The sequence below is a fragment of the Hyaena hyaena genome, unplaced genomic scaffold, assembly GCF_003009895.1.
Source record: "Hyaena hyaena isolate Hyena2069 unplaced genomic scaffold, ASM300989v1 scaffold_36, whole genome shotgun sequence".
Taxonomy (NCBI): Eukaryota; Metazoa; Chordata; class Mammalia; order Carnivora; family Hyaenidae; genus Hyaena; species Hyaena hyaena.
The window spans coordinates 2,954,340-2,979,838 of NW_024080668.1; the positions used below are offsets into that span (position 1 = coordinate 2,954,340).

At 41.8% G+C, this 25,499-nt stretch overlaps 1 protein-coding gene across 2 annotated transcripts; it reads left to right on the forward strand.

Moving 5' to 3' along the window:
- Positions 1–33: 33 nt before the first annotated feature.
- HOATZ (HOATZ cilia and flagella associated protein) lies at positions 34–25,288 on the forward strand. 2 transcript variants are annotated; one of them, XR_005527857.1, is made up of 9 exons: positions 34–167; positions 1,022–1,152; positions 2,265–2,717; positions 3,663–3,701; positions 4,169–4,239; positions 22,863–22,922; positions 23,519–23,571; positions 24,767–24,864; positions 25,105–25,170. XR_005527857.1 is itself a non-coding variant. In XM_039229126.1 (8 exons), the coding sequence occupies exons 3-8, from the start codon at positions 2,489–2,491 to the stop codon at positions 25,169–25,171; spliced, it is 519 nt and encodes a 172-aa protein (XP_039085057.1). In that variant the 5' UTR covers positions 34–167; positions 1,022–1,152; positions 2,265–2,488; the 3' UTR covers positions 25,172–25,288. The 2 variants fall into 2 exon arrangements, 1 of the variants encoding a protein (XP_039085057.1); XM_039229126.1 differs by lacking the exon at positions 24,767–24,864 and having other exon boundaries at positions 25,105–25,288.
- The last annotated feature ends 211 nt before the right edge of the window (positions 25,289–25,499 follow it).

Here is a 25,499-nt window from a genome sequence, read left to right on the forward strand (position 1 = left end):
CCCGCCCCCTCCGCCTCGGGGTTCCAAGGGCGGTTGGCCCGCCACGGCCACGGTCACTCGGCCACTCGGAGCTGCGGGGCGCACGGGGTTGATTGAGAGCGCCGGTTCTAGGGTCTGGGGCCTGAAGAGACGTTTTCTGGGGCGCACCGGACCCGGGAGTGAGGGAGGTGGGAGCCGGCCCGAGAAAGCGTGCAGGGAAGGACCGGGGAGGGGGACCTGAGGAGAAGGGCCCCGGGAGGCTCGGCGGACGGGCGCGGGGCCCTGGCAGCGGCCGGGATGAAGCCACCTGGGGCTGGCGCGGGAGGCGGGGGACGCGGCCCTCAGGTGCAGGTCCCCTCGGAGCGCTGCCCGCTGGCCTTGCCACGCCAAGTGTGCGCGGGGGGCCGGGCAGGGGCCGGGCGAGGGCCCCCGGGGAGTCCGGGCCCCCGCGCCCTGGTCCCGGCGCCCGGGCACCGTCGGGCGTCGCCGGAGGGGAAAACGAGGCCCGGACCCCGCTCGGGGCCACGGCGTGGGCGCCGCCGCCCTTCCCGGGAGCTGAGCCCGCGGGCGCCCGGTGCTCGGTTTGTAGGCAGTGTAATTAGCTGATTGTACTCTGCTGCTTACAATCACTAACTCCACTGCCATCAAAACAAGGCACAGCATCACCCGCCGCCCCGCGGGCCGGAGGACGCCGGCCACCCTCCGCGGCGAACGGCCGGCGCCCGCGAGCGTTGGGAGAAAGCGGCGCTTCGAGAGTTGCTGCGTCAGCGTTTGCGGGGCGCGGGCGGCTCGCGGAGCACGTGGTGGGCTTGCGGGGAGACGCCGGCACCCAGGGGCGCGGCTGCCGCTGCGTGCGGTTAAACTGGGAGCCGCCCCGGGGGTCACGGCGAGAGCGGGCGGTCTCCTGCCAGGAGAGCGGCCTCTGGACAGTTGAATGGCTTTCACGTAAGCTGTAATGGCTTCTAGACTCAGGGGAGCAGAGGAGCCGGCTACCTAACGCTTAAAGCTGTACGATGTGATCCGTTGTGCCTTTTGTTTTCAGTAGTAAGGTCGTTTTCACCAACCCACCAACTAAAGGGAGTTACAGCTGAACCCATGATTTGCCTATCACAACGTCTGGGGAACCAGCTTGGCACTGCTGTGTATGACGGAAGTAAACTTTTCCCCCGCTCTGTGAGTCTAGTTACTAGGCAGTGTAGTTAGCTGATTGCTAATAGTACCAATCACTAACCACACGGCCAGGTAAAAAGATTTGGCAATCATCCAAATGAGCTGCCTGTGCACCTCAGTGTGTTTGGAGGGGGTGGGGGGTGGAATAGCGAAAATGCCCCATTGGCTATTAATAGCTTAGCCAAGAGAGAAATCAGTAAAGTTAGCTGCTAAATATACAATGTATAATCTCAGCATATATATATATATACATACATATATATTTTTATAATTGTTCAATTTCCTTGAGGTGCTTAACCCCCCCAAAATTTTAGATATATTGGGGAATATAATTTTTCCTTAGCTGATCTATTGTTATTGTATAGGCTTGTGATGATCAGCTTTTGAGCTATCTTTCCGTGAGACTGTATGAACATTTTTGAAAGATTAAAAAGTGCCATCAGCTCGTAAGTTGTGGTTATTACCATGTGTCCTATTTCCTTGCCTGAGGTTGGCGGTGGGCCATCCATCTCAATTCCTGCCATGGTAATGACGACTCTGCTGTTGGCCAAAATCGTGAGATTGTTCCTAGATTAAGGAAACCTCCCAGGAAAGTGATTCACTCACACTTAGAAATAATTTTTTTTTTTATGAGAATACATGAACGTTTTTCACAAGTTATTTTTCAGGAAGGGACCAAGTCCACACATCAGCTATAGCCCCTTGTTTTAAGTAATCATTTAAGACTCTTGCAGGACATGGGGCTTTTAGCTGGACTCCACTTAGGATCTCAATCCAGCTTCTTCCATTAGATTTTCCTTAAAGGATGGGGGGAGGGGACTATTTAACAAAAATTTTACACACAGGTACTTATCAGCCCACTCGGACCTCTGGGCTCCCCTAGGCTAGGGTGTTAGCCTCCCTGTTAGATTCTTCAGCCAATAATCCACATAGGGCGTGCTGAGCTGTGGCAATCCGGTGTGGAAGGAGGGGTGGGTTGGGGTGGTTGAGCTAAGAAAGTGAAAGCTTTATTTAGAATATAGATCTATTTGGGGGATAGGGAGCTGGGTGGGAGTGGGTCCGAAGCTGACTGAGGATGTACAACGTTGAAGTGTTGTCCCACTGACTCCCAACAGGACAAGAAACGCCCCCAACTTGATGTTTTGACTCTGCTATCTGAACTCCCAAGGCTTAGACCCATCCGAAAGCTTGTGGCCCTCCAGACGTGGGCTTTCAAGATAGCCCACGTGCCCACCGCACCGCAGCATCTACCCAGGGAACTTAAGGGCTTCTGGCGTGGTCTCTGCAGGGCAGGGTGAGAGGCCAGCAGAGGGAGCTTGGAGAAGCGTCCTGTGTTGCCATGGAAACGAAGCCTGACGGAGGTCACCCCTGCCTAAAGGAGTCGGTTGAAATTTGCCCGCAGGGATTACTTGTGTTCACGGGATCTTCGGAACAGGATTCCAACTTGGCCAAGCAGTTCTGGATCACGTCGTCGATGTATCCTACCAACGAATCTCAGCTGGTGCTGTCCAGAGGTAGCAGTCAGCGTCTGCCAGTGGCCAAGGCCTCCCGGGGCTGTGGTGTGTCTGGTAAGTGGCCGCCTCCTGTCATCATCACCAACCTGGAGGATTCCAGAGCCCCTCCCGGAAGTAACTGCAGAACTGAATTTTTTTTTTTTTTTTTTTATTTCTAGGAGAGAGAGAGAGAGACAGCGTAAGCAAGGGAGAGTCAGAGAGAGAGGGAGTCACAGACTGAAACAGGCTCCAGGCTCTGAGCTGGCAGTCAGCACAGAGCCCGACGCGGGGCTTGAACCCATGAACCGTGAGATCATGACCTGAGCGAAAGTCGGACGCTTAACCGACTAAGCCACCCAGTCGCCCCTTGAATTCTAAAATAAGAATCTTTCAGGGCCCTGGGTGGCTCAGTCAGTTAAGCATCTGACTTCAGCTCAGGTCATCATCTCATAGCTTGTGAGTTCAAGCCCCACGTCGGGCTCTGTGCTGACAGCTCAGAGCCTGGAGCCTGCTTCAGATTCTGTGTTTCCCTCTCTCTGACCCTCCCCAACTTGTGCTCTGTCTCTGTCTCTCAAAAATAAATAAATGTAAAAAAATAAAATAAAATAATCTTTCATTTCACATGTTTAAAATCCTATATGCACAGCTTTTCAAACTTCTCAGCAATCCTTCCACCCCAAAAGCATCACTGCTTTGGTATATTTGTTACATCTAAAAGCACATCTGAAAGTATCTCTTGGGTTATGGCAGCTTTTTGGCTAAACAGTATTGAATAATCTGGGGAAACGTTCACATGTTGACTGAACGGGGTGTTTACATAATCAGGTTCACACATGAAAGCCTATGAGAAAGTTGAAAGCAGAATCAGTATTGGGAACCAAGTTCCCAGACGTGTAAGATGTTATAGTAAGCAGATATGGAAACTGCTATCATGCAATTTTTATAGGTCTAGAGAGCCTAAATACCTTTCGTGCGGTGGTCTTTCCAATAATTGCTTTACTTCCCCCTTGTATTTTTTAGAGAAAACTTACCTCCAGCCTTGTTTCACTGAGAAAAACAGTAAGTACCAAGTTTTATGCCTTTCAACATCCTGATTCCCAACATCCTGATCCAGAAATCAGGTAGTAGGTATAAGGAGACAACTTTACACTTTGGCATAACTTTCTGAAAGCATACCAAAGCCCTGTCTCAGAGACCAGCCCATTTACCCAGAGGAGAATGTCTAAATTCCCCTACCACGTTGAATAGGAATATAGAAATTGGAAACTCTGACGGCAGATATGTTCTCTTCAGAGACCTTCTCCTATCTCTGGACTCCTGTCTTACTCATCTTCTAAAGAGATTAGAGGTTCCCTTCAGCCATAGCCGGTTAATTCAGTCTCTGATTATTTATGAATCTGGTTTATAAAGTGTCAAGACCGTACATATTTGTGTCTCCCTTCCCACTCTTACCTTTTAACATTTATCCAGTTTTATAAAATCAGGATAAAGTTATTTCAGATTGAATTTGACTTTGTTTCCTCTAGAAAGCCCAGACGTCACTGCTGAAACCCTGAAGACTCAAGCATCTGAGGAGAAAGAAAAGTATCTCCAAAAGGTAGGCCAATATTTCAAGAAGGTCATCTGATTTTCATTAGATATTATTATTTTCTAAATAAGTCCATTTATTGGGGCCACTTGGGTGGCTCAGCTGGTCAAGCGTCCAGCATTGGCTCAGGTCATATCTCATGGTTCGTGAGTTTGAGCCCCATGTCAGGCTCTGTGCTGACAGCTCAGAGACTGGAGCCTGCTTCACATTTTGAGTTTCCCTCCCTCTCTCTACCCTCTTCCCACTCATGCTCCATCTCTGCCTCTCAAAAATAAAGACGTTAAAAGAAATTAAATGATCCCATTTATTCTTTTTTAAACACATGTTTGTAAAAATTTTCTACTTTTGGTAGGTCAGCTTGAGCAATTAGAGAACCTTGATTAGAATTATAATTGAGGATTTAAAAATTCTATTAAGTTTTGGCTCTTCTCAGTCTCTGCAAGAGCCCAAGGGTATATAGGAACAACAGAATCAGAGGGAAATGGGGGAAAATGGCTTCACACACTTGCCATCCAATAAATCCCCAAACCATACACAGTGCTCTAAGAACATTGTAATAACTGGAAAAATCAAATAGAAATGACTACCTTAATAGGTCAGAATTAACAGACCAGAGGATGAGTCTGTCTCCTAGAACCACGTTGACTAAAGGGTGAAATTGAACACATTAGCACAGTCAAGTCAACTGAGCCCATCTCTTTTTGGCAACATCCCTTATTTGCTTAAATGGCATCGGCACAGACTTTAACTCCGCAGTTAATACAGTGATTTATAGGAACATTTTATTTGGTTAATGGATAAGTTCCATTCCTGTAACAGCGCCTGTACTATCAAAGCAAAGATAGAAGATTTGTTTGGGCCTAATGTCTTTAATCATGGGATATCCTGGCAAACTCTGAAAGACTTATCGGGAATTCTACATAGATTCCAGAATAATGCATTTGAGTTTGCTGATTACATTAATTCGCTGTATAGATTTTTGGTGATGCTTCCAAACAAATGAGGTGATTATAAATAGTCATCATTTTCTTTTTTCTGGAGGATGTTAGATACTGTGTATATAAACCAAGATTTAATGGGTGGGATGGAGCCTAATTTTTAGTGAGGTAAAAATCATTAAATTCAACTTATTGCTCAGTACTTTTTAATTTCATTTTTGGAAGATACTAAAAATAAAAATTAAAGACAAACTATTGTCAATTTTTATCATCTTTTACCAAGCAATTAAGATGATGTGAGTTACAGTTGCATGTGCTGCTAATGGACTATTTTTTAAAAATATTTATTCATTTTCAAGAGACAGAGACAGAGCACAAGCAGGGGTGGGACAGAAGGAGAGGGAGACACAGATTCGAAGCAGGATCCAGGCTCTCAGCTGTTAGCACAGAGCCTGTTGTGGGGCTTGAACTCATGAACAATGAGATCATGACCTGAGCTGAACTCGGACACCTAAGTGACTGAGCCACCCCGACGCCCCTGCTAATTGACTATTGTATCAGTAATCTTAGAACTGGTTTCTTTGCGTCAGGTTCTTCTATATTAATTACTTAATTCTACAGGTATTTATTGAGAAGTACCAAGTGCCAAGTACCATACTAGATGCTGGGAATACAGGGAAAGATGTGGTCTGTGATCTAAAGGAGTTTACAGTCTGGTGGGAGAGACAAAGACAAGAATTATGATACATCATTATGATAGATGTATGCACATAATACTGAGGGAACACATTCAAGGGCATCAAAATGAAGCTTAAGGAATCAAGAAATCTTCTCAAAGGAGCTGAGCTTCAAAGAATATATCTATTCGACCAAGAATATGCAGAACAGTCCTCCGTGGAGCACTAATTGTCTTCCTAAAACCCAAATCCAGTTACGCTTCTCTCCTTCTGTGTCATCGTGCTGGGGGAACAAAATAGCACAGACTAGGTGGCTTAAATGACAGAATTTTATCTTCTCACAGTTCTCAAGGCTGGAAGTCTGAGACAGAGGTACCATCAGAGTTGGTTTCTGATGAAACCTCTCTTCCTGGCCAGTAGATGGCCAGCTTCTTACAGGGTCCCTGCATGGCACAGGGAGAGAACTCTGGTGTCTCTTCCTCTTCTTACAAGGACACCAGTCCAATCATGTTAGAGCCCCACCTTTACGACCTCATCTAACCTTAATTAACATCCTGAAGGCTCTATCTGAGAATACAGTTACACATGGGGTTAAGGCTTCAACATAGGCATGGAGGTGGGGAGATGAACTACTCCGTCCATCCACCTTCTTCCTTTTTTTTTTTTTCCCTTGGCTCTCCATGTCCGCAGGATGAAGATCAAATCCTTATTTAAGTTCCTTTTCAATCTGACCGTAACCTAACCGACTTCTCCTACCACTCCTCCTCCTCCTCCCATAGCCCTCCCCCGCCCGCAGTGTATACAATCTGTATAAATGGTTCACAACCACTAGGCTAGGGCACACTCTGTAGCCCCCCGTATGTGCTAGCAAAGTGGAAAATGGGTAAAATAATTTTTGCTGAACCTAAATAGATTAATCTGTGATATCTGCCAAATTGTACATCAGCTCAAGTAGGTCTGCAATGCAGTAAAGAAGATTCTATTTGTTGAGAGTAGAAGAAGCCCAAGAAAACAGCAAGCCAGCAGGAAAGAAAAAGAATGTTGTTTTTTTTTAATGTTTTATTTATTTCTAGGAGAGAGAGAGAGACAGCATGAGCAGGGGAGGGTCAGAGAGAGAGGGAGACACAGAATTGGAAACAGGCTCCAGGCTCTGAGCTGTCAGCACAGAGCCTGACGTGGAGTTCGAACCCACGAACCGTGAGATCATGACCTAAGTGAAAGTCGGACGCTTCACCGACTAAGCCACCCGGGCGCCCCAGAAAAAAAGAATGTTACTGAAGCTATGCCTTGTGAGTACGTGGAAGAGCTTAGTTAGTGCAGCATAGTGCAGTGCTGTTCAGACAGTGCCCTGGTGCAAAAAGCAAGTGATGTAGTATCCATAATAGCCACTTTAGTGAGTATATGCCATGTGCTATAAACTAAGCTGAGCGGTGTACATGCGTCAACTCCTGTTCTCCTTAAAATAGCCTTGTGATGATTATCCCCATTTAATCAAACAAGGCGTAAATGATCTAGTTCCCACGAGTGGTAACTGGCAGGGCCAAGACTCAAAGCCTATATCCTAACTCTAAGCCCATGAAGCTCATTTGTATGATGATCATTGCTGGCCATGGCACTATTCGGGTATGCTGCCAGATAACCTAGAATTCAGAACTGTAGTATAAACAAAATGCATGTGAGAAACGCTGTTTGCAGCCCTGTGAGCTGTTTCTTCAACCTGCAATGCACTTTGTGTCTCCACCTAACATGCTCTTCCCCATTCACCTCCAAGACCCAGCTCAGGTGCCAGCCTCTCTGCCAGGAGGTGATCTAGAGACTAGCAGAATGAGCCACGTCCCCCTGCGTGCTCCTATAGCAAGTCATATACATCTCGCATGGTGTGTTTCAGTCTCTGATCCATGCTGTGGGCCTTTGCGTGTGTTTCCATCTTCCCCACCAGATTACAGGCATCGTGGTGTAGTGGACTTCAGAAACAAAGCGAGTATGGCAGTCCAACTTTGCCACTTACTATCTGCATGACCTCGAACAACCTATTTAACCGTGACGCTCAGCTTCCTCCGATAGAAAAGGAGGAATGATAAAAATGGCTGCTTCATACTGTTGATATAAGTCATGTGACACACCAGGTCGTAGTTTGCCTTCAACAAATGTGAATTCTCTTCTCCTCTATGAGAATAGAAGTCATTTCTTAGTGCTTAAGCCCAATGCCTTTCTAGTTATTGAAACACAATACCATATTTGTTGATTGAATAAATAAATGCATAATTGAATGAATTAATGAGTGAACATACGCTCTATACAATGATATTTCCATTTTGTTTAGCCTTTCCTACATATATCCATCTGGCAAATTTTTCAAGGCCGATAATTTTTGCAAGAGTACTCCCCAAAGCTAGTCTGTTTGCAAGTCTGCTTTCGGAGCATGTTAGCACATCTCTTCTATTCTCGGGTTTGCTTCTATCTCATGGGTCTCTATATGGTGGGAGGGAATGTGACTCCATGTAAGGATGAAAACATAGAGTCAATTTTTGGATACTACCGTTTTTCTAAGTCTGTTGTACTCCAACCGCTTTGCTGCCATCACCATTCTAGAATTTCTAGCTTGGTGATAGGAAATAAATGGCAGTGAGAGGTTCTTTTTAGCTAATAAAAAAATCTACAATGCTCTGTTTAATTTCAGAGAATCTTTATACACTGATAAGTAATTAATTACCTATGATTTTCATTTTAAAATAGGGGAAAAGTATTTCCTATCAATTCTCTTGAAGGTTTTTTCCTTCTACTTTTTCCTTAAAATTAATGAAAAATCTAAAAAGTTCTTTTCCATATGTCTTAAAAGTACCTTCATAAAAGCTTTTTTTTCCCAACCAATATTGATTTTTTTGGTTGTTGAACTTTTTTAAAACTGTAATGTTATCCTCCATTTTGGAATATTCTCCAGGTATACATTATAAGTGCTTTTGGTTAGTGGACAAAATGCTATTAATCACAACTACTATTTCTTTGATGGATATCCATGGCAGAAAATCAAAACCAGTTGAGTCTGTCAAGATCAAATGGCTTACTCTGTCCATAAAGGAAACCTTATAGACTATACTGGACTATTATTCTTCCTTTGAGAGTTCTAAAGTAGCCTGCAAACATTATAATAAATGAATAGTCAGCTAATTTTTTGAAATCATAAAACTAATTTGCTTTTTAGTTTTGCCACCTTTAAGAAAGCTCTTTAGCTGATTATCTCTTTTATGAAAAGAATTATAAATAATTCATTTTCTGGGAGAAGGAAGAAGAGATCAGAACAGTATTTTAAGGCACATAAATAGATGACTTATTGGAAATGTCCATCTGGAATCCGAGTTCTGACATGAGTACATATAAACTGAAGATTTCCACGAGGAAATTATTCATCTACAGAACAACCTCCCAGATATACTCTTTACAGGGGATGGGGTTTTAATCCAGCCTATCACACAACCTATAGAGCCAAGACTGACCCTAATGTAAGTCTTCCTCAAAAGTGAGCCTGCATATATATGGCCTTTCCATGAACCCGAAGCAAATCGTGCCATGAGCACATTCTTAGGAGAAGAATCTAAGAAGCTCCACAATATTTTTATTCACTGAATTATGAAACAGCATGAAAGTGGAAAACCTTAATGTTATCCTCCATTATCCTATATTTCAAAGTAACAAGAGGGATGCTTATAAGTTTCACAGAGCCAGGCCAAAGATGTAGGAAATTTCTCACATAAAAGAAAAATTCTTTTTAGTGTCAGATTGATCAGAATTGGCTTCCTAGATAAACCTAGATTTTCTCAGTAACAGTGTTATCGAACATTATTTTAGTTTTGCTCTCCTGATTTAATGTAATATTAGCGAAGCTCCTTGTCCTCCATAAAACCTCAGGAAATGGTACATTCCTCCCTCACCAACAAAAGATACTTAGGCATTTAAATTCCTGTTGTTCCTAATTTGTCAAAAATTCAAGTGGAAGAGTCATAAAAATAGACTGTGCATTCACAGTAACAAGCAAATATTTTGGTAGCAAATGATAATTAAAAGATTACATAAATATGTATGAATTACTCTTATATCATCTATAGTACTACTTTGCTTTCAAACATTATTCAGACTTGGGAAACATTTCCAGTTGACAGATGAGGTCCCCTGCTAGTCTCCTTTGTAACTTCTACAGTCCATGAGCACATACTTGGGAAAAGAGGTCAAATAGATGAGATTTGTGATCATATACATGAATTCATTGCCCAATACACAGCCCCAGAGTTGGACAGGGACATGTCCCAAATGCATGTTTTCCTCTTTTTTCCCAAAGATTCATATACTTTGTCTCTTCTATATGCATTCACCTTAAGAACAGAATAAAAACATTTTAACCCCTAAGATACACCTGGTCAATAATCCATACTAATTATCTGCTTGTAAAACATGATTAAATGAAACTATTGAATGTAGGATGAAACACAAAAGGATTGTGTAGGTTTTAAAGTAAATGACAAGGCAAAAGTGGAAATACAGTTGATGGGACAAAGTCATAGTCGATGAGCATTGTATGCTTTCCGAAGGAAGTGATACCAGGAAAAGGCAGCAGATAGAAATTTGAGGTCATGGTGCCAAGGTTTCAACAGCATGTAAGAGAAACCTTGCCATGGGAATGAGAATACGGGGTCAGGAGTAGAGAATAATGCAGGACCACTGTCCCAGAGTATCTGGGATACTAGACAAGGAAATGAGAAATTGAACACAGAGACAAGACAACGTTCCACGTACTAGAGCTATAATAAGAAAGCAAAGTCCTGGAAGCATAAACCCTTCCCCCCAACAATCACATCACTAAACACTTGTGTTATTCCCGCTGCCATACTCAGAAAACTATTTCAAAGCCATCAATATACAAGATAAACAAATTGACATATGGTATTTTTTGTAGGTTTATTTACTTAGCACGTGCATGTGCTGCTTGCGAGTAGGGGAGGGGCAAAGAGAGAGGGAGAGAGAATCCCAAGAATAATGCCACACTGACAGCATGGAGCCCGACTTGGGGCTCGATCCCACAAACTGTGAGATCAAGAACCTGAGCCGAAACCAAGAGTTTGATGCTCAACCAACTGAGCCACCCAGGTGCCCCAACCAATGGTAATATTTTTTTAGCCAAGCCAAAAAATGTTCAAAAATCAATTTACAGGGACTCCTGGGTGGCTCATTTTGTTAAGTGTCTGACTCTTGATTTCCAATCAGGTCATGATCTCATGGTTTGTGAGGCTCTGCACACATTGGGCCCTGCACTGGCAATGCAGAGCGTGCTTAGGATTCTCTCTCTCTCTCTCTCTCTCTCTCTGTGCCCTTCCCCTCCCTCCCAAAATAAATAAATAAAACATTTAAAAATCAGTTTACAAACTGTTGTTCTATTATAGAGATGAATACCTAAATAACTTTTTAAGGAAAAGCATATTTTCATTGTTACCTTAATTCAGTAAATTATTATAGAAAGTTACTAGAAAGTTATTCACTGTTATTTAGGACAGTATATCTAAACCTTGAAGTTTTTCTTATAAGGGATACATTTTTAGAGCACTGAATAAAAACAGAAAGAAAAAAAGATAGTTTTTAATGGTGGTTATAATGTTTTGTATATTATCTTCTCATTCTCTGGTGTTTATGACCATAATGCTGCTGGTAGACTTAATGTAAATGTTGGTGTGGGTACAGACACTTGCCTGTAACATGAGGTTGAATTGAACATTGTGTGGGGCCCACCCCACACAGGTAAGGCTCTGTGCTGAAACGTAGAGTCCTGATGGGGCTGAGTCGAACTTTACGTAATGTTTGCCCAAAGCAGCTGAAAACTTTGTAGCCTTAAAAAGAGATGTAGGCAAGGTAAGTGCCACAGCTGAAGAGGCAATGCCAAGTTCAGGCAAGAAGGGCCCAGCAAAGCCATCCAGTACAGTGAATCATGAGGACAAAACTTAGGAGAATCCGATTTGGAAGAATTGGGCAAGATTCACTCAACAGGTATTTATTGAGTACCTCTGTGTACTTGGCACTGTGCTGGGCACTGGAGTCCAATAATGGAGTCACCAACATGTTTTAAAGACACAAATTCTGTCCTTATATGAAACCTGCAGTCTAATCAGGGAGAGAGATATTTGTGAAGGAGTTGTACCGGATGTTAGGCCAACATTGAATAGGGCGGTGTTGATCCAATCAAGGGAACAGGGAGGATTTCCACAAAGACTAAACAGAGATTTGAAGGAAGAGTGGGCACTATATAAGCCAGAAGCAGGGGTGCTGGGGGCTTTGGGGGAGAGCACTGCAGACAGCAGAAGCAGCTTTGCAAAGACCCTGTGCTTCGAAAGGCATAGGGCGTTTCGAAAGCTGAATGGCCAGCGGTGCAAAGCTTATGCCACTGTAAGAACAATGAGAAGCCACAGAAAGGTTTTACATCAGAGGGATGATACTATCAGATTTGTCTGGAAAAGTCAGGAGACTGACTATAATATGGAGAATGGTTTCCATTAAAATATGTATGACAGAGCTGACAATGGATTGAAAGTGGCCAGAACAGAAATGGGCAAACAAGAGTGGAGGCCATTGCTATCATCTAGCTGGGAGGTGATGGTAAGCTTGGATTAGGAAAAGTCGATTTGGGAGAGATTTAGGAAGCAAAATAACCAAGGCTTAAGTCTTATATTGGATAGGAAACGTGAGGCTGAACAAGATATCGGAGATAACTCCTGAGTTCTCTGGAGTGCACAAAAGGTGTCACTCTGAAACAAGGAACGTTGGATAAATGAAGTTGAGGTGTTGCGTTGGTGTTTTGTTGGGTAGGGAGGGGTTAAAAATGCAGCTCACACTGAACAAGTTCTCGCTGCCTTTGAGAGAAGCAGGTGGAGTTCTCAGGCCTGAAACTCATGGAGGTTAAGGGCCAGCGATGAGATTGGAGAGTCATCCGGTGGGGAGTCCCCCCACCCCCTCCTGCTTGCAGCCTAATAGGCAGCACAGGAAAGACATGCCTGAAAGAGGAGGCCAGCACTATTAACCCGCTCATCTTATCTATATGTATCAATATGATGAAAACCTTAAAGACTCAGTAGTTGTTTGCTGAAGGCAAGCCTTAATAATTATCACAGGCTGAACCATCAAAAGTATATAATTCAATCATATATAGAAGTACCCTTCATACATCTATACTCTATTGAGTTTTAAAATGTTCATTTGTGCTCCTATTTTTCTCAACATTAAAATTCAAATCTCACTTATTGCTTTTTTAAAAAATAAGTGCCTTTGAAAGCAACATTAAGCAGTTTTAAAAATCACTTATCCTTGAACTTCCATGCATTTGTTTTGTGTGAATGTTTTAAAACAAGAGCTATGCTCTGCAGATAATTATTACTTATTTCCATTAAAATGTGTGTAACAGAACCAAGAAAATATATTTCTTTTTATTCTTCACAATAGATAAGTTAATATTTTATTGAAATCTACATTTAAGAAAAGTTGTATTGACTGTCTCTTATGTAATGACTGATATGTTTTTCTCATTTTAGTAAGCTGTCATTTTTCAAAATGAAAATTATCTATGTCAGAGCTGGGAACTGAGCCAAGATCAAGCAATTTCCAGGAGGTATGGAAAGGTGCTTAGATATGCATCTTTTTCATGCCAGTCAGCATCCAGTTAATAACCCTCTGACATCCTCCATCCACTCTCGTGGATTACTGCTGTTGGGTTTGCCTCCTAAAATTCATGCTGGAGAAAGCCTTCTCCTTGATTATTCAGGCTATCTTTTAAAGTACATGGTAGGTCATTTGAGGTCCAACAGTTCAGTATCTTATTATATAGCAGGTATAAATTTACTACACGGAAATTATAGAATCTACATAGCAGAGTTCAATTCACAGGCATAGGGGATGGTAGTAAATTTGTAGAGTCAAATCCTAGTTGAAGCATTCTGTAATCAAAAGCGACGTGCTAGTGGTTACATACCACCTTTTGGAGTCAAGCCAAGATGTGAGATTTTTACTGATACATTGTTGTCCCTAAAGCCAGTGATAATTCACACCTTCCTTAAGTTGGCCCGGAACGTGGAAGAGAAGTGGAGCCTGCTGAGGAGCGCATCTGTAGAATAAGAACCGGAATTCGCTAGCGCTCCTGCTGCATTCCCAATCATAGGCATAGAATGAAAAATTAAATTTAGGACCCTCAAGGAAAAAGATCAGCTAATGTTCTTAACTTCTGTTAAACCATAGAGCCTTGGCTCTGCCTAGATAATATTCTAAATTTGGAATGTGATTCCCATATAATAGTTAACTTCTAATCAAAAACCCTATCACGAATATTTAGCTTATATTAAATAGGACCTTAGAAAGCTCGTCGGTTGAAAAGTACTACTGTAATTGAACTATTCATTGCCCTTTAACCACGTTTTGCAAAGTGCTATATGATACCGTAAAATAAATACATTAACTTTTATCAGAGCTGACGTCAAGCTGGCTCCCTACTCTGTGTGTTCCCATTTTCTACTAGAATATAAATTTTCTCTGAGAGCACACTATATTTGTCTTATGTGCCAGGGTTAATCCGAATTAATTCTTCATTTTCAAAATGAAGATTGAACGATTGAAAGATTGAACATGTGTGTGTATGTGTGTGTGTAAGTGTTCCAGACTCTCCAGGCTGTGTTTGAAGTGGTACAGCAAAAGAAGGCATAGGATATGGAGTCAAACAAACAGCACTGGGGATGAGTTTGAATCCCTGATCCTGCCAATTACTAGTTAGTTAAGTGACCCCGAGAAAAGTGGTTAATTTTTATATGGCTGAGTTCTTTCTATCTGTAAAGCAATAATAATAATAATAATAATGCCCATTTTACCATTGTTATGAGGATTTAATGAGTAATCCCTTGCACAAGGCCTGTCATCCAGCAGTGACTCAATGAAAGTTTGTTTTATCTTCTCTGCTCTCCCTTTCTATTTTCTTTTAACCCATAATTGAAAGATAAAATTATAGCAGGTATAAAATAAGCTTTAGGATTAAATGAAATGCCTTGACTAACGGGGTAAAAGGATGATGACATAGATTATCAAATGATGTAAATTGTCATCCAAACATGCCGAGTAGATGACTGAAGGCACAACCCCCCCAGGTACGCATATCCTGATTAAAAGACACAATCAAGATTGGCTTCCCTATACTGTTAAGGAAACTCTCATAGTCTTTCCCCATAATCCTATCTTTATTAATCACCTGCAAAAAACATTGTCACTGAAAATATACTTTGAAATTTCAACTATGGAAATTTCAATGAAAATGTATGGGCAAAGTTAGGTAAGCCTTGCAAGTAAATACTGCCCCTCTCTGCAAGTGTAGATGAAGAGGTGAACATCATGGTGAGGGCCTGGATCAGTGGTTCTCAACCAGAACCCAATCAGAAATCCACAGGGACAGGAATATTTTCAACCATACAGAACCTTTGCGATAGTTGGAAACCTAGAAAAAGATTCCAGTATAGAAGCTAATTAACTGAAGCCAGTACACTATTAGAGGTGGTGAATAGCAACAGCAGTTAGACCCAGCTCAATCCAAAGCAAACCCAACTGATGAGATATGACCCTAAACTGAATAAGTAATATAGGTTTGGTTTGCTTGTTTATTTTGTTTTTGTGTTTTAGATGGATGAGCCTGTTTGCTATTTCTTGAATCAATTTGCTAAGTTCTTTTTTCCCTAAGAAAGTTTATTGTGTATTCATAGTGTTTTTTAGTCATTTAAAAAAAATTTTATGGGGGCACCTGGGTGGCTCGGTTGAGCATCCAACTTCAGCTCAGGTCATGATCTCATAGTTTCTGAGTTCAAGCCCCGCATCGGGCTCTGTGCTGACAAACAGCTCAGAGCCTGGGCCCTGCTTCAGATTCTCTATCTCCCTCTCTCTCTCTCTGACCCTGCCCTGCTCATGCTTTGCCTCTCTCTGTCTCTCAAAACTAAATAAATGTTAAAAAAATTTTTAAATCTATATATTAAATTTTTTATGTTTATTTATTTTTCAGAGACAGAGACAGAGTGGAAGCCGGGGAGGGGCAGAGAGAGAAGGAGACACAGAATCTGAAGCAGGCTCCAGGCTCTGAGCTGTCAGCACCAGGGCCCTATGCGGGGCTTGAACTCATGAACCATGAGATCATGACCTGAACCAAAGTCAGATGCTCAACTGACCGAGCCACCCAGATACCCCTTAAGTCATCTTTTTAATCTCTGCTGTAGCTCTAGCCCTTTTTCATTTATACTCATTTTTATATTTTTCTCAATAATTTTGCCAAAAGATAATCTATTTTATTTTTATTTTTTAAATGTTTTATTTATTTCTAAGAGAGAGACAGCATGAGCAGGAGAGGGTCAGAGAGAGAGGGAGGTACAGAATCTGAAACAGGCTCCAGGCTCTGAGCTGTCAGCACAGAGCCCAACACAGGGCTTGAACCCACAAACCATGAGATCATGACCTGAGCCAAAGTTGGACACTTAACCGACTGAGCCACCCAGGTGCCCCTTTAGTTTGTTTCTTAATTTTCCATCTTATATCTTTTCTAACATAAGCACAACTATAAATATCCCTCAAAATACTATTTTTGCTGTACCTCACAAGCTAAGCTATATAGTATTTCCATTATTACATTATTATTACAGATATTTCTAAGTTTCTATTTTGATGTCTAATTTGTCCCAAGAATTACTTATGCTTTTAAAAAAAGTATTTATTTAAATTAAAGTTGGTTAACATTTAGTGCAGTACTGGCTTCAGGAGGAGAACCCAGTGACTCATCACTTACATACAACACCCAGTGCTCACCCCAACAAGTGCCCTCCTCAGTGCCCGCCATCCATTTAGCCCCTCCCCCCACCCACCTCCCCTCCAGCAACCTTCAGTTTGTTCTCTATATTTAAGAGTCTCTTGCGGTTTGTGGGACACCTGGGCGGCTCAGTAGGTTAAGTGTCCGACTCTTGATCTCAGCTCAGGTCATGATCTCACAGTTTGTGGGTCTGAGCCCCATGCCGGGCTCTGCGCTGACCGTGCACAGCCTGCTTGGGATTCTCTCTCTTCCTCTCTCTCTCTGCCTCTCTGTCTCTGTCTCTCTCAAACTTTTAAAAAACATACAAAACTGTTTTTGTCTAATTTTTCCTTCCCTTCCCCTATCTTTATCTGTTTTGTTTCTTAAATGCCACACATGAATGAAATCGTACGATCTGTGTCTTTCTCTGACTTATTTCGCTTAACATAATGTATGCTTGTTCTATCCATGTTGTTGTCAATGGCACGACTTCATTCTTTTTGGCTGCTGAGTAATATTCCATTGTATACGTGTGTGTGTGTGTGTGTGTGTGTGTGTGCATGCATGTGTGTGTGTGCGCGCGCGCACGTGTGACACCTAGAAGTATGCTTTTTAATTTCCAAATGTATGAAGTCTTCTTAAGATACCTGTTTTTTTTTATTTTCTAAATTGTATTCCCATCAGAAACATAGTTCCTGTTTTCACTAAACCAAGTTTAAACAGAGCTGTGTTTATGTCAAGCCTTAATGTGATGGCATTCAACTAGCCTAGCTTTATACTCCTGCGCCCCAAAACACACATCTTGCCCCAGGACAGACAGGCTTATCGTCATCTTAGGCATCTTTCAGCTCATTCCTATTTCCATGTCTCCATTTACTTTTAATTGGACCGTTACCTTCTTTCCATCGCTGAGCACGCTTTTCCCAGTGTGGTAACTCACTCAGCCCACTGCTTCTCTGGCTGCCTTTCTCCCTTTGGTACATGATTTTTTTAATCCTTAGATTGCTTATTTTGGAGCTCCTTTAAGATTCTTATGAAGCTTTCTACATGTTTCTAAAGTGACATTAAGATCTTAGATCCAGCAATGGATATGTTTCAATATTGTTTTAATGTACTTTCTTTCATTTTCTGATATTTGGACCATGACCATATATTGCATTTATATTTAATGGAAAGGATTTTTTAAAAATTTAAATTTCCATGTAAATTAATATATTTCCTCCAGTATTTTTAGTCTATTTTTTTCATGTTTTTTTTTTCCTTTCAGAAGGAAAGGAAAATCATTGTATAATAGAATATTTTGGGAACTAAAAAAGCACATACGCTGTAAAGCCTTTATTCACATTCTTAGGTAATCCTCAGAACAACTCTGAGAATGACCACAATTACCCTGTTTTACAGATGAGGAAGCTGGGGCTGAAATATGTAAGTGACTTTTTCAAAGTCACACAGCTAAAATCTAGGAAAGGCAGTTCGAACCCAGGTCTATCTAGCAGTGGAACCAAGGTGCTTAACTACTACACCAGACTTGTTCCAAGAGTTTCTAGATTCTCTAAGTATTGGGATGGTTGCCAGGCATCGAGGCAAAGAATTGGTTTTGAAATCAATTCAATACTCTTCTAAGATCGTCTTAAGATTAAATTCAGTAGTTGAGCTTACACGGTGGCCGTCTATAATCTTCTGGTAGTATAGATAAGTAATCGGAGAAGTACACACATGCTATTTCTGATGAATGTTTCGGTCAAAAAATTTCAATCATAATCCGAAGAAGAAATGGATCTTTCATATGAGAACTAGGTCTTGAGAAGACTAGTGTTTATTAAGGTTTTTCTTGTATAAACTGGAGATTAACTAGGGAGAAAGTTTATAATGCACTGGAGAATTTGTGGGCAGAGGAATTTGTGCTGCATACTTAAGGGCAAATAATCTCTTCGCTGTCCCTCCTTGTCTCCCCTTTCTTCTATCCAACTCTATTACCAGCTCACCCGGAGGCCAGAGATGGAATGGTCAGTATCCTCCACGCCTGTCCACAGAGGATGGGGATCCGCCCTTCTCCTCTTTTTCCCACTTCTCCACGTTTTGAAAGCATTGGAAGAAAAATTTTCTCTAATAATAGTAATAATATAATAGTAGTAATAGTAATAACGACAATAATAATGACTACCTCTTACTAAATATTTCCCATATGTCATGCATTAGGTTAAGCGGTTTGTATGATCTCCAGTTTCACAACAACTTTCCTTGGAAATGAGAAATCCAAGACTCAGAAAATGGCTCTTTGATTTGCCCAGGATCACAAACCTCTAACCTGTGGGTTAGTGATTACTGTCAGAGGGAAGGAAGGAGGAGCCAGGAGGGATATTTAAGGAACTACTTGCCATTCATGATACAGCAGAATTGAGATTCCAGCCCTAATGTCTGGTTCCGTCATCTGTGGTGCCGCCCAAGTTGTTTGGCTCTGAAAAGCCAAAAAGAGAAAACTAAGCAATTGAATTCTTGAAGTGACACCAAAATTTACTAACCATCTATGAGATATTAAATGTATATATTACCCTATCCTAGTTTCCCGGAACCAATTTTTAGTCCATAATTTAATTTTTAAGAATAGTATATAAATTAAATGTATAAATACAGAAGAACATATTCTATTAAAGTATTTAAATATAAATTCTGATCTCCCTATATTATTATTTTAAGAATTAATAAATTATATGGCTAACATGCCTTATAAATATAATATCCCATTAATGAACACAGCCAAAACATGGTGAGTAGAAATGATTAATCTTTTGCCATTATGAAATTAATGAGTAAATTATTTATCCCTACTGATAAGGTAAATTGTAAAGATTTTCTCTTACCACTGAATTTATATAGTTACCAAGGCAGAGATTTATTAGAGTAGTTGGCAGTGTTTTTATTCTATGACACTGTTGCCTGCAGTAGTTTTCTTATTCATTCCCAGGAAGCACATCCAGGAAGCAGAAATCAAATCATATCTGAAAGCCTTGTTTCTGGTGCATTATATTATAAAACTGATCTGCCACTAAAATCCATTATAATAAAAAAGGACCTGAAATAAAAGGAAAAAATGAATTACTTTTTAACATAAAATCTATCTGAGTTGTTTTTTTACCAAGAAGGCAGGGCCAGGGGATGAGGTGAGTGGGGGCTTACGGGCAGGGGTGCTGGGAGCCACCCTGTGAGTGAGGTAGAGGCTCCCCTACCCGGTGCCCAGCTGACCAGCCCAGCCAACTGCTCCTTGCCTCACTTGAAAAAAAAAATTCTATAATCAGAGTCCTTGGTGAGGTTACACATGCTATGAGAACTCACTTCACACCAAACTCCAGAGTGAGAGGACTCTCCTACTGTGAATATGCATGTGGTCTCGACTGATCTTAGCACAAACACATCTCTCTAAGCCAAATGAATTTTTAATTTTACTATTTTAGATCTTATAAGTAAATATGTGTCTGTATGTGAGAAGCATTATGACAGTATACCTTGCTTATGGCTACCCAATAGTTACACACAAAATAATCATGAAGTTTTGTTCATAAGGAATTTTAAGAACTATCTGTTGTTTAATTTCACTTTCTAAACCATTTCTTTTTGTTTTTCTCCTCCTCCTCCTCCTCCTCCTCCTCCCCTTCTTCTTCTTCTTCTTCTTCTTCTTCTTCTTCTTCTTCTTTTTTGCTTAGGCTAATAAGTGAGTATTAGTGCAGTGATTTTATTCATGCATTATGACTCAGTCAACTCAATTCAACAAAAGTTCATTGAATATCATCTGCTAGGCTCTAAAGAAGGATAAAAAAAGATTACTATACCCTGAAAGAGTCAGAGTAGAAACTATGAGATAAAACAAGGAAAGTAATGAGGGTGGGGGAGAGGGGAAGGGGGGTGATGGGCAGGAAGGGCACTTGTTGGGCTGAGCACTGGGTGTTATATGGAAACCAACTTGACAATATTTGAAAAATAACAAGGAAAGTAAGATCAATACCTTGATAAACGTATAAAGTGCTATGAAATCACAGTATGGGAGCAATTAATTCCAGATGAGTGCCTGTATGATGGTACTCATTACATCCCAAAAGCTGGAAAAGAAACCAGCACTGAATACCTGCATTAAAACATCCCAAGTCCTTATCTACAGACAGTATGTTATTCAGCCCCTAGCAAGTTTGACAGGTGTTATGAAATTTAGCGTTGTGTTTGCAAGTACCCCGAATCATTTTTCTTTCAATAAGTGTGATGTGTAAGGCCTAAAATTCAAGCGAAAGGTAGAAATCCTGTCCCCAAATAAACACTTTATAGGCTCATAAAAGGCAAGATTCAGAGGACAGGAGCGAAATGAGGCAAGGCCCAGGCACAGGTGGGGCTGGCCCAGCTGCTGATTCCCCCCACCCCCCGCCGCAAGCGCCCCAGGCTTTGTAGCTTCTCCTGTGGGCATCTGGGCCGGAGACTCATCCGAGGAACTACTCAGCACTGCAGCGCCTCCAGGGCTTGGCACCCCTGTTTTTGCCGCTGCCTGAAAAGCTCTTCTCCTCATCCTGTCTCTGTTGCTATCTGGTGACCACCACTTGCAGGAACAAGCTTGTCTCCTCCGGGACACCTTCTTTGAGTCTCCCCTAGAGACACACATGCCCTTCTGAGCTAAGGGTGCCTCGTTGGTCTCTGACTGCAGCCTATGCTAGCACATAGCACAGTTGGAAGTATTCTCTGCAATTACCTTACAGCAGGAATTGTGCTGTCCGGCCCCAGCACAGTAATATTACCTCAGAGGTGCTCGTTAGGGATGGAAACGTGTCTCCCTGAAAAAAAGAGCTATGTTGGAGTCCTAACTCCCGATATTCCTCAGAATGTGACCTTATTTGGAAATAGAATCTCTGTAGATGAAATCAGTTAAGGTAAGTTATTACTGGAGTAAACTGGGCCTTATAAGGTTCCTTCTAAGCTGTGAAGACAGACACACACAGAAAGCAATGCGCCTTATGAAGCAGAGATTGGAGTTCTAGAACTGCAAGCAAGGAGCGCCACAGATCACCGGCAGCCACCAGAAGCTGGGGAGAGGCCAGGGGGGATCCCCTACACGTCTCAGAGGGAGCTCGGCCCCGCCAGCCCCTTGACTTTGGACTTCCAGCCTCCAGAATTGTGAGACAATATCTGTTCTAAGTCAGCTGGTTTATGGTGCTTTGTTACCCCAGCCCTGCAAAAAGAGTGCAGTGCTCGATCAATTTGGATGAATGGATGACTTCCAAGTTTTTACCCGGCTATGACAAATCTGTGTCTACTCCCAGTTATTTCCTGCCTCCAGCCTTGATCTAAACCCAGCTGCCTTCATTTTATTTGGCCGCTCGAAGCTACAAATTTTATCTATCTGATTCTCAGGTTCTTCAACTACTCTAGATGCGATGTTCTGCCTGGCTGTCTCCAAAACTGAACGTAACTGGATTTTATGAAAGAATTTTTGTACCTGTACTTGCCTCTTTTTATATAGTCTATATATTGATAAGTCTTCATGCCTGCACTAAATTGGTTTTTTAACACGTAGGAAAAGTTATTGAGGGTGTCCAAGACTCAGTATCTAAGACAGGAGAAATGAGAGAATGAGATTCTATTCCATATGCACGCTGCTGAGAGCCATCTTGCCATGGACTGAGGTTGTGGCCCGCTGTCTGACTTTGCTGATCTTACGTCTTACTACCATTTGAAGGCAATTGAGCCGGGTGGACAATAACTTGTGCTTTATTGTCAAATTGAGCTGGGACCGACCCCAGTTCTGCCATTTCATGGTTTAGGTAAGTTATTTAACCTTAGTAAACCTTATTACCTCCTTTATAAAGTGGGGTAATAGTAGTGTCAAACTTGTGGGTTATTATAAGAAAACAATAGCACAATGTAAAAACGTTCTTAGCATAGTTCATAAAGTCTTAATAAAGGTTATTGTTAGATTATTAGGGGCACAAAAAATACCCTTCCGTTTAGTATCAAAATCATATGATTCTGTAAAGCAGCATCTTCTGGAATAAACTGTTACAAATGAAAAGAATAAATCTATTGTGGGAATTAAATATTTTTAAGTTCTTCCAAAGAATACTGGAAGGCAAATGCAATACTCTTCCCAGACAAAACCTTTCTTGTTGAGTCAAAAGACTCACTCACTTTTTTTTTCCCTTTAAACAGGCTAAAAGGAGAGATGAGATTCTCCAACTCTTGAGAAAACAAAGAGAAGAAAGGATCTCGGTGAGATCGATAGGCGTTCAGATACATCTGGAGGGGCGAACTGTGGCAAATTCCCAGAGATGATTATAGATTGTCCCCATACATCTAGATACTCATGGTCCAGAGCCTTCTATCTACTGGAGTGGGGGCAGGGTATAGACATCAGTTAGTTTTGCCATCCTTGAGAAGTCAAAGAACTCTCCAGAGCATGCAGGTCTGCTGGCACAGAAGCGAGGTGATACCATCAGCAGGTCTGCCGCTGCGTATTTTAAGGCTATAGGATATTCCCACGGGCTACTGCCCTGCTGATCTTTGTTTTACGGCAATTGGTCTTGCTTAGATCATACCAAAACAAATATTAAAGAAGAGAAACATAGTAAAAATAGTAAAACAATAATAGCACCCCCTAAATTTGCAGATGTGCAAACACCTGCTCTCCTGAATGAACCCAAATTCTCTTCATCTGGAACATTTCTAACCCCACAGTCTCCAGATTTAAGAAGCTAGTCTGTATAAACTCCATGATAATTCTACCTCAGATGTTTTTTCCAGTAAGGAAATTTCAGTCAGCACAAGAGGTAAAATTTTCCTTTCTGAGTCCTGTTTTTCGTTTTCAGAAAGAACTGATTTCCCTTCCTTACAAGCCAAAGGCCAAAGGACACAAAGCAAAGTAAGTTTACTTCTGTCAGAAAAATATTCTTACCTTTCTAGTTTACCCCCACAGAGAAGCACTTTTTCTCATTCCCCTTTGCCCCCTGCCCTCAAATCTTCTAAAAACCCACCCACTGAATTTACAGGTTTCTTGTCTTGAATAAACCAACCTTCCCCCCCCTCCACATTCAAGCCCGTGTGCCCACTTGCATATCTGGGCAATATGGCAGCATGAAGTGGGGTAAACGGGACAGCAAATGAAGCCTGGATCTCTGCTTCTAAGGATGGAGCAAAATGAGTCCAATGGGCAGATTCACTTATCGGATTCAAATAATGGGTGAGGACTGGTACTTAACTAACATCAGCAGATGTGTCCGGGCACCTCAGGTTTCCGTGCACATTTTTCCAGGAATGCTTAGAACGCTCCTGCTACCATCCATGCTGAGTGACCTAAAATTTATCATTTCACAGCGTGAGCAGATAATTCTTTACAAGCTTGCCTAACTCCTTTCGTGTACAAACTTTCCCTCCTCTGCCCTCCAGCCTTAAATTTCATTCTGTTCACGGGGACATCTTTCTCCTCTGAGCTTCTTATCCAGTGGCTGTCTGTACCGTTCTTTTGGCAAATAACCACACACTGCTTTGCACCCATGTTTTACAATCACTCAACCCATTAACTCTTAAATTATTTAACTTTTCACATATTGTGGGCTTGTCTGCCACTATATTGTAAGCTCAATGAGAAATTGGGCCACCCAGAGTGCCTCGCACACTGACTGCATGTAGGAATTCAGGAAATACTTGTAACAAAAAAATTGTAGTTCAAAAAGAGCATGTAATCCAGTTTTAGCTAATTTAGAAGGTGATGCTTTTATACTGCACATTATATTTTTAAATGATTGAAATAGTTTAGATACAATCGTAAAATACTGAAATTTGCCATCTTCTTCCTCCCTCCATCCTTTTGCGTCCGCCCCAACCCCCCGCCCCTTCAACCCCCCCTTCAGCTCCCACCCCTTCAACCCATGCCCCCCCAACCCCCCGCCCCCTTCAACCCCTGCCCCTTCAACCCCCCTCCACCCCCAACAACAGATACACCTTCACCATGCTCCTCCAACAGATCTGATGATAAGCTAGGTCCCCTTCCTCAGAAAGAACTAGAAAGTGTGTTCCTAGTAAGGTTTTAGTATCAATATGTTTATTGTCCACCCCAGGAATATTTGCCTTTTAAAAGAGGTCTGACTAGAAAAAACAATGGGTAATCCAAAGAAATAAATAATCAATGACGAAATCTCAGAAGTGTGACTCTCAGGTAAGCAAAATATATTTAGGGTAGGCGGTCTTCTCCCGAGCCCTTCACATCGCACGTCACCACATAAGGACCCCTCCTCCCACTTGTGAGCTGATACTTGGTTGCAAAGTCTAATGCATCCTCAGAATCCAAGGCAGTAAATCCTTACTGGGGAATCTCTCAGAAGCTGTTTCCATGCTATGCTGTGTTTACAACTGCAGAGTTCTGTGTATTAAACCTGATTCATGTTCCTGCCAACAGAAAAGTGATCGCAGAGTCAGACAAGGAAGACCAAGAGGAGGTCAAAGCCTTGGACTCACTTGATTGACAAGTGGGAGAGGATGGCCCACTTAGATCTTCCCTTCCGAAACCACCTTCTCTTATGTCAGGATCGTTAGGATCACCTTGTTAAGGCAGACAAAGAAATAAAAGTCAAATACGCAGACTTCTAGGGACTTTACTAGTTATTGAATGCTTGTGTCTATTTTACTTGATGGCTACTACTGTATTTGGCATTACACTATCATCTCTCTCATCTTACGCTTCCCTAACTCCTATTTATCTTGTTCTCATCTGAAGGGTATATCCGGAACTGCCATATTTGATTCTGTATTATGCATATCAGATAAACCAGAAACAGGGAATTGATGTACCCC